Genomic DNA, 9,857 nt, shown 5'->3' with positions numbered 1-9,857 from the left:
CCTAGAGGACGCCAAATGACGTCAAGCGCCTCCCCTCCCCCGCCGTAAATCCCCGGGAAGCCTCCAAGGCAGGCCGCCATCTTCCATACCGCGGCCCTGCGTCTCGCGCATGCGCTTCTGTTTGCGAGGCTGCAAAGAGCGCGGTTTGGTTTTTTTTTAATCCCTTCTCGGCACCCTTACGTCGCGGAGCACCAGTGTCAAGATTTGCGTGACGTCCGCTTCCTGCCGGAAGTGGAAAGAAAAGAAGTTGTTGCACTACCTGGAGGGCTTTAACTTTAGGGCTGGGGGCTAGTTATTTAAATGCTGCTCGGAGGTGCTGGAGAGGATACATTACCCACTCTGCGAGAAGAGACCAGAGCGCGCTCGGAGGTGTGTTTCTAGTGTAAGTGGGCACGTGTCTTTGATGCTGCCTTAAGAGGACCTAAACCATCCTTTTAAAAGAATTTCACGCTTCCCCCCTCGCTCTCTTGGAAAGGCGTTTTCAGAGAGACGGAACGCCTAGATTTCAGTCTGATTCAAGCTCCGCCACCGACTTGCTGTGTATCCTTGGGCCCCTCTCCGAGACTCAATTATCTTCATCTATAAATTGAAGAGTAGACAATCTTTTAACAGACAACCTTTCAGTTCTGAATGTTTTTACATGTCCGAGCCACAAAGTCTTGGTTGGTTAAATATCGTTGGCCCCATTTTATAAGGAAGACATTGACTTCCAGGTTTGATGACTTCCTCAAAATTACACAGAAAACGTTTAGACACTGAGACTGGAAAGGTTGTGCTGTAACTCCATGACCAAGTATCCTTTGTATATTTCTGTATCATCAGTTCCTGAAGCTGGCCTATAGCAGTTACTCAAAAAATTTGAATGGTTGAATGAATCTTTTCATATCGAGGCCAGTGACACAAACAGATCTATTGTTTCTGTGCCCCGCTCATGTATTAACGATGTAACACTTCTCCAGGTGTTTATTGTGCTTTACTTGACTGGAGAGTCCGAAACCAGTTCTGTTGTCTTCAGCTCAATCAGACACCATGGAGGCACCGCCAGTCACCATGATGCCTGTCACTGGAGGCACCATTAATATGATGGAGTACCTGCTGCAGGGTAAGTAAACCAGGCAACTTGGATGACCTGTTTTCCTCTTTCTGATCAGCACTGTGGGGATGAGAGGCTGTTACACAAAGGCAGCCTGCATAATTTCTGGCACCCAATAAGACAACAACTTTTAAAAAATCTTTAAATGTTAATTATGGTCACCAACACATAATATTAAGTGTACATACAGTTCAGTAGTGTTAAGTATATTCACATTGTTGTATAACTGATCTCTAGGAACTTTTTCATCTTGCAGAACTGAAAGTCTATACCCATTAAACACTAATTACTCCTTTCCCCTCCCTCAGCTCTTGGCAACCACTTTTTGACTTTGTTTCTGATTTTGGCTACTTTTGATATCTTAGATGAATGGAATCATACAGTGCTTGTCTTTTTCTGACTGGCTTGTTTTGCTTAGCATAATGTCCTCAAGGTTCATCCTTATTGTAGCATCTGACGGGATCCCCCTTTTTAAAGCTGAATAACATTTCATTGTGTGTATAATCTGTTTATTTATAATTTATTTATTTACATTTTTAAAAATTTATTTATTTGTCATTTGGGTTGCTTTCACCTTTTGGTTATCATGAATAATGCTGCAGCAAACGTGAGTGTGCAAATATCTCTTCAAGATCCTGCTTTGAATTTTCGATATATGCCCAGAAGTGGGATTACTGGATCATATAGTAATTCTATGATACTGTCATTAGCCCCATTTTATAGATCAGGAAACAGGTAAAGTACCTTGCCCAGATGAGAAAACTCAAGATCCAGAGAGGGCAGTGATTTTCAGGAGGTCATTTAATGTTAGTGGAAGAGGTTAGACTTTAATTCAGATCATCCATTTAGTAACTTAATATGAACAACATTATTAATTTTCACTCCTCAAGCTACTTTTCAGTCTTTCCCAACCCAGTAAGTGCCACTGTCATTCACCAGTTGCATGAACCAAGCATTTAGGAGTCAATCTGTTTTTCACTTTACCCCCACATCTAGCATATCTCTAAATCCTATTCATTTTACTTCCAATGTATCTTTTAAATATTCTCTCCACCTACAGTACCACACCCTGGTTTACCATCCCTCATTTGAACTACTTTAGTAACCTTTTACTTATTCCATTGTTTCTACTTCTGACTAGCACTATCTCTTCTCATACCAATAGGTAGTCAGCTTTTTATTTTTTTTATTATCTTTTTTTTTTTTTTTTTAAAGTAAACTTTATGCCTGGCATAGGGCTTGAACTCAGGACCTGTACATTAAGAGTTGTGTGCTCAGGACACCTGGGTGGCTCAGTTGGGGGAGCATCCAACTATTAACTTTGGCTTAGGTCCTGATCTCAGGGTCTGGGATCAAGCCCCATGTCAGGCTCTGCCCTCAGTGGGGAGTCTGTTTCCCTCCCCCTCCATCTGCCCGTCTCCACCTGTGCAGGGCTCTCTATCAAATCTTTAAAAAAAAAAAAAGGTTGCATGCTCTAGCAACTGAACCTGGTAACAGTGTAACACTTCTCCAGGTGTTTCTTATGCTTTGCTTGACTGGAGATTCTGAAACCAGTTCTGTTGTTTGCAACTTAATCAGACACCATGAAGGCACCTCCAGTCAGCATTATGCCTGTCACTGGAGGCACCATTAATATGATAGAGTCCCTGCTGCAGGGGACCTACCAGGCATCCCCAGTAGTTATCTTTTTTTTAAATTTGTTTTATTATTTAAAAATTCAAACATAGGAACATCTGGGTGGCTCAGCAGTTGAGTATCTGCCTTCGGCTCAGGGTGTGATCCTGAGTTCCAGGATCAAGTCCCACATCGAGTTCTCTGCAGGGAGCTCTCTGCTTCATCCTCTGCCTATGTCTCTGCCTCTCTCTGTGTCATTAATAAAAACATAAAAAATATATTTTAAAAAGTTTAAACATAAAGAAAATGGAGACTGATATACTGAACAGTCCATTTCTATCATCTAGATTTCATTTTGCTTCATATTGCCATATTTGCTTCATCTTTTTTCTTTCACTGTTTTTTTTTTTTAAGGTTTTTTCTTAAGAGGGACAGAGTTTTTTTTTTTAAGATTTTTATTTATTTATGAGAGACAGAGAGAAAGAGAGAGAGAGAGAGAGAGAGAGAGGCAGAGACACAGGCAGAGGGAGAAGCAGGCTCCATGCAGGGAGCCCAATGTGGGACTCGACCCCAGGACTCAATCCTGGGACTACCAGGATCACGCCCTGAGTTGAATGCAGGTGCTTAACCACTGAGCTACCCAGGCATCCTGGACAGAGAGAATCTCTTAAGCATCCTCTACTCCCAGCACAGAGCCTGATGCAGGGCTTGACCTTACAACCCTGAGATTATGACCTGAACCAAAATCGAGTCGAATCCTTAACTGATTGAGTCACTCAGGTGCCCCTTAAGATTGTATATTTAAGTAATCTCTACACCCAACATTGGGCCCAGACTTACAACTCTGAGAGCAAGAGTCACATGTTCCACTGACTGAGCCACCAGGTGCCCTGCTTTTGCTGTTCTTTTTTTTTTTTTTTAATTTTTATTTATTTATGATAGTCACACACAGAGAGAGAGAGAGAGAGAGGCAGAGACACAGGCAGAGGGAGATGCAGGCTCCATGCACCGGGAGCCCGACGTGGGACTCGATCCTGGGTCTCCAGGATCATGCCCCGGGCCAAAGGCAGGCGCCAAACCTCTGCGCCACCCAGGGATCCCTGCTTTTGCTGTTCTTAAAGAAAAATTATTATTATTTTTTTTGTAGGATTTTATTTATTTATCAGAGAGAGAGCGCGCACAAGCTGGGGGAGAGGCAGAGGGATAGGGAGAAGCAGACTCCCCCTGAGCAGGGAGTCTGACATAGGGCTTGATCCCAGGATTCCAAGATCATGACCTGAGCCAAAACCAGCTGTTCAACTGACTGAGCCACCCAGGCACCCCTAAAAAAAATTTCTACCTCATAACATTTTACCCTTAAACTCTTCAGTATGCATCTCTAAAAAACGGATATTTTTCTTCATAACCTTAATATCATCATTATTATCTTGAGAAAATTAATAACACATCTTAATATTATGTAACATCTATTCCATATTCAAAAGTTTCTCCCCAAAATGTTTTGTAACTAGGATGCAATCAAGTATCATGCATTACATTTGATAATTGTGTCTCTTAAGTCTCTCTTAATTTGGACCAGTCTCCCCTCACCTACACTTTTTTCCCCTCACGCCCCCCCCCCCCCCCCCCCCCCCCCCCGCCCCCCATCTTGTTGAAGAGCCCATACCAGTTTTCCTGGAATTATCCTTTTAAAATGTAAATGCAGGGCACCTGGGTGGCTTAGTGTTTGAGTATCTGCCTTTAGCTCAGGTCATGATCCCTGGGTCCTGGGATCGAGTCCTGCATTGGGCTCTCTGCAGGGAGCCTGCTTCTCCCTCTGCCTGTGTCTCTTACTCTCTCTGTGTCTCTTGTGAATAAATAAATAAAATATATTTTTTAAAAATGTAAATCCAATTATGTCTTTCTCTGTTTTGTTGAAAATGAAGTGTGGAGCTCATAGCTGCCCAGTGACCTTTGGGTAAAATACCATCTTCACCATGGATTATATGTCAGGCTTACATGCTATGCCCCAGGCCAAGTCCTTATCATCCTCATTATCATCCTCCTCCTTATAGCACTTCAGGCAAACTGATACTTTTCCATTTTCTTTGATTCCTCAAGCCCTTTCCTATCTCTGTGGCTTAGAACTTGATGATCCCTCTGGCCCAGTACTTTTCTCCAACTATTCAAATAACCATCTCATTTTCATCCTTCCAGCCTCAGTTTAGTTGTATCCCCTGGGGGAGACCTTCTCTCACACCAACCCTTTTTTTTTTTCTTTTTTAATTAATTAATTAATTAATTTATTTATGATAGTCACACAGAGAGAGAGAGAGAGAGTCAGAGACATAGGCAGAGGGAGAAGCAGGCTCCATGCAGGGAGCCCAACGTGGGATTCGATCCCGGGTCTCCAGGATCGCGCCCTGGGCCAAAGGCAGGCGCCAAACCGCTGCGCCACCCAGGGATTCTCACACCAACCCTTAAGAGAAGTCTTCTCTTCTCCACCCCTCCAATTGTTCTCTATCCCATCTCCTTTTATTTCCTTGTATTTGTTTGTTTACTTATTTATTTTTTGTTTTCCCCAATAAATTGTAATCTCCATTAGGGCATGGACCCCTACTTCCTAGCGTAGTGTCTGGAATAGCATTCAAGAAGTATATGTTGATGAACCAACACTTACAAAGTCCTCAAGCGTTTGAGAAATGAACAAACACATGTCTGATACTGTCCTGAGTATAGGGTACAATGTATTGAATGTAAGACTTCTTCCCTGCTCCCATGATCTTCTATCCTATGGTTACTGGGACCTGATCTGTTGCTTTTACTACAATACTCCTAATTTCCAAGAATTCAGTCCTTTGATCCCACTATCAGTATTTACCATGGTAACAATATATACTCTTATTTAAATGATTTATTCAATAAATATTTGAATATGTTCCCAGCAGTGGAGGAAGAAAGATGAGTAAAGCATCAATACACAATTGATATATCGAAGATGACTAAAAAATTGAGGTGATAATGCTTTTAAAGAAAACTAAAGGGATCCCTGGGTGGAGCAGCGGTTTGGCGCCTGCCTTTGGCCCAGGGCGCGATCCTGGTAGACCCGGGATCGAATCCCACGTCGGGCTCCCGGTGCATGGAGCCTGCTTCTCCCTCTGCCTGTATCTCTGCGCCTCTCTCTCTCTCTGCGACTATCATAAAAAAAAAAAAAAAAAAAAAAACTAAAGCAGAGAGGTGGAAAGATATTGGAGGAAGATGTGCTGTCTTATTTAGGGTGATCAGAAAAGACCTCTCTGATAAAGTGACACGAGCTGAAGACTTGAAGAAAGTATTCAGGTTTGGCATGCAGATACCAGTGAGAAAATTTTTCTAAGTGTAGGGGCTAAGGGAAGAGGTTCTGAATAGAAATACTTTATCAAATACTTGGCAATTTTAGGAAATAACAGGAAGATCACTGTGGCTGGTGAGAGGATCTAGGGAGATAGTGGAAAGAAATGATGTTGGACTGGTAGCAGGGACCACAATGTATAGGGCCTTGTAGATGATGATAAAGACATTGGGATTTATTCTGAATGACAAGGGAAGGCATTGGAGGATTCTGAGCAGAATATCATTATCTGCTTTATATTCTAAAAAGACCACTTGGCTGTTATGGGGAGAAGGGTAGAAGCAGGCAAGAAATAAAGGAGATTTGGACTAGATGGAAATGAATGAGGGGCTGAGAAGTGGTTGGATTATGCATGTATTTTTAAAATATGGATTGGGTGTAGGATATGGGGGAAAGAAAGGAATCAGGATGATTCTGTGGTTTGGAGCCTGGGGAACTAGAAGCAGAGAGCTTCCATTCACTATGATGGGAAAGACTGCAAGAGGAATAAGATTGTGAAGGAAAAGCCAACAATTGGATACTCAACATATGAAGATGAAGATATCTGTTAGGTATCCACGTGGAGAAACTGAGTAGACAGTTGGCTATATGAGTCTATAGTTCATGAGTTAAACATGGGAGGCCTCAGGGCATAAGTGGCATTTAAAACCATAGCACCAAATTAGGTCACCTTGAGAGGAAGAGATTGTTAAAAAGAGGACCAGGATTGAGTCCTAGGATCCTTTAGTATTTAGGGAAGGTGAGAAAGATCCAGCAAAGTAGACTTAAAAGGAATGGTCAGTGAGTTAGGTAAAGAACTAAGAGTTGTGTCCCAGAGGCCAAGGGAAGAATAGATTCAAGGTGGGTATAATCTAACAACCATGTCAGATGCTGCTAGGAGGATGAATAAGATGAGAACAAAGATCAGTCTATTTTTATGGAGCACTTCATTTTCTTTTACTTAAATATTTTACAAAAAAAGGAAATGTTATAATCTATAGATCGAAAACTTGTGTTGCTAGAAATAAAAGATAATTTTTTAAATAAATGACAAGAGTACTATTATTCTCGTTGTTAAAGCCTCTGAGCCCAGAGCCCACTGGCAATTACCATTTAGGGAAGGCCTAAAGGCTTTCTAGTACCAAATAAGACAATGCAAAAAACTGAAAGGGGATTAAGTTTCTCATAGTGTTATCTAATACCTTGGCAGCATAACCCCTCTGAAATCTCATATATTGGACCTGTGCTCTACAAAACACTGCAATAAACTGTTTCGGTTTTTCATTTAAATTTTTTCAGTCTTTTGCTAATCCCAGTACTCCAAATGAAAGATGGGACTCAACAATGCTCTTTTGTTCTTCAGGAAGTGTTTTAGATCACAGTTTGGAAAGCCTCATCCATCGCCTTCGTGGTTTGTGTGACAACATGGAACCTGAGACTTTCCTTGACCATGAAATGGTGTTCCTCCTTAAGGGCCAGCAGGCTAGTCCATTTGTTCTAAGGGCTCGGCGTTCTATGGATAGGGGCGGGGCACCCTGGCATCTACGCTACCTGGGACAACCGGAAATGGGAGACAAGAACCGCCATGCCCTGGTGCGAAATTGTGTGGACATTGCAACATCTGAGAACCTCACTGACTTCTTGATGGAAATGGGCTTCCGCATGGACCATGAGTTTGTTGCCAAGGGTCACTTGTTCCGTAAGGGTATCATGAAGATTATGGTATACAAGATCTTCCGCATCCTGGTACCAGGAAACACAGACAGCACTGAGGCCTTGTCACTTTCCTATCTTGTGGAACTGAGTGTTGTTGCACCAGCTGGGCAGGACATGGTCTCTGATGACATGAGGAACTTTGCCGAGCAGCTGAAACCTCTGGTTCACCTAGAGAAAATAGACCCCAAAAGGCTCATGTGACTAAGACAGTCTGACCGCCACTGGGGCCTATCCTCACCTGTTATAAAAGAGAAGATGTTACAAATGCCCCATTTCATTACTACCAGCCAGGCATTCTTAGGAGGACAGTAAGAACTTAGTTGGGTCTTTACACTGTTTTCCTCACGTGACAAGTTCACTTTTGTGACAGCCTTTCCAAATTAAAGGCTCAGGATAACATGAGAAGTCTATCTAGTCCCTTTGTATAAAGAGAGGAAACTAGAATAAATTAGCTTTCAGAAAGAAAAATCTTTTAATTGTTTTGCTATTTGTGTGTAAGGTTTATAGAGACTGTGAGCTTGTATTGTGGGGTAATAAAGGCTATGAAGAGAAGCATCTGTGATTCCAATTCTTTATTACCCTGCTAATTCGGGGTGGATTCACTACCAATTGGAACCAAAAAAAATGACAGTTTTTTTTTTTTTTTAAGATTTTATTTATTTATTCATGAGAGACACAGAGGGAGAGGCACCATAGGCAGAGGGAGAAGCATGCTCCATGCAGGGAGCCCGATGTGGGACTCAATCCTGGGACTCCAGATTGCCCTGGGCCAAAGGCAGATGCTCAACCACTGAGCCATCCAGGCATCCCAAAAAATGACAGTTTTTAGTTTGAATCCTGATAAAGGTAATAGTTTTTACCTTTAACCAAAGTAGCACGTTCACTGAAAAACTTTTCTTTATTTATTTTTTAATATTTATTTATTCATGAGAGACACACAGAGAGAGAGGCAGAGACACAGGCAGAGGCAGAGGGAGGACCAGGCTCCATGCAGGGAGCCCAATGCCGGACTCCATTCCAGGTCTCCAGGATCATGCCCTGGGCTGAAGGCAGACGCCCAACCACTGAGCCACCCAGGCATCCCTCTTTTTTTGTTTAATCTATAATTAACACCTTTCCAGGATATTAGGCTGTAGTGTCCTTCTGTAAAAACAAAAAACCTCATTTAAATAGGGAAATCGAGGTAGAGATTAGTTTTCCTTGGGCTAATACAGATATTAATTAGCAGAGCTGGCATGTAAATATTAATAATCATAATTGCTATGTGTATCCCATTATATGGATTTTCCACAACTTAATTGATTCTTCTACTTTGGGATTTTTATTTTGTTCCCAGTTTTTGGCTTTTATAAACAATCCTCTAGGAGTGCCTGGTGGCTCAGTCTGTTGAGTGTCTGACTCTTAGTTTTGGCTTAAGTCATGATCTCAGGGTCATGGGACTGAGCCCCACATAGAGCTCTGTGCTGGGCCAGGAGTCTGCTTGAGATTCTCTCTCTGCGTGTGCTCTCACCAAAAGAAATGAGTAAAATCTTAAAAAAAAAAAAAAAATCCTGTAATGTGAGTGCTTTTAATAAAATCATTGTTGACTGTTGACATCTGTGAGTATTCTTTAGGATAAATTTTAGGGAACTGCTGAGTCAAAGAGTATGCACTGTTTTAAGACTTCTGCTGTGCATTGCCAAATGCCTTGCAGAAATGTCCCAGTTTTCACTCTCACCAGCTGTAAATGAGGTTCCTAAAAATGTTGCCAAAACTGGATGTGAGTGTGAAAACTTGTTTTTCCCATTTAATGATAAATGGTAACTAGTTTGAATTTTCTTTTAATTTTTAAATTTTATTTATTTTTTTATGTAAGCTCTGTGCCAAATGTGAGGCTTGAACTCACGACCCCAGGATCAAGAGCTGTGCACTACACTCTACCAACTGACCCAGCCAGGTGCCCGAGTTTTCTTTTTTTAATTTTTATTTAATTTTTATTTTTTTTTTAAGATTTTGTTTATTTATTCATGAGAGACAGTTTTCTTTTTAAAACACTCACCAGGGCCACGTGGGTGGCTCAGTCAGTTAAGCGTCTACCTTCAGCTC

The 9,857-nt window shown here is 41.7% G+C and overlaps 1 protein-coding gene across 2 annotated transcripts; it reads left to right on the top strand.

Annotated features, from left to right (window-relative positions):
• The first annotated feature begins 203 nt into the window (after positions 1-203).
• MED18 (mediator complex subunit 18) lies at positions 204-8,324 on the top strand. 2 transcript variants are annotated; one of them, XM_038531371.1, is made up of 3 exons: positions 204-382; positions 960-1,102; positions 7,420-8,324. In XM_038531371.1, the coding sequence occupies exons 2-3, from the start codon at positions 1,030-1,032 to the stop codon at positions 7,971-7,973; spliced, it is 627 nt and encodes a 208-aa protein (XP_038387299.1). In that variant the 5' UTR covers positions 204-382; positions 960-1,029; the 3' UTR covers positions 7,974-8,324. The 2 variants fall into 2 exon arrangements, with proteins under 2 accessions (XP_038387299.1, XP_038387300.1); XM_038531372.1 differs by having other exon boundaries at positions 210-369.
• Positions 8,325-9,857: the final 1,533 nt, after the last annotated feature.

The sequence above is a fragment of the Canis lupus genome, chromosome 2 (assembly GCF_011100685.1).
Source record: "Canis lupus familiaris isolate Mischka breed German Shepherd chromosome 2, alternate assembly UU_Cfam_GSD_1.0, whole genome shotgun sequence".
NCBI classification, from domain to species: Eukaryota; Metazoa; Chordata; class Mammalia; order Carnivora; family Canidae; genus Canis; species Canis lupus.
This window is presented reverse-complemented; position numbering and strand designations above follow the sequence as displayed.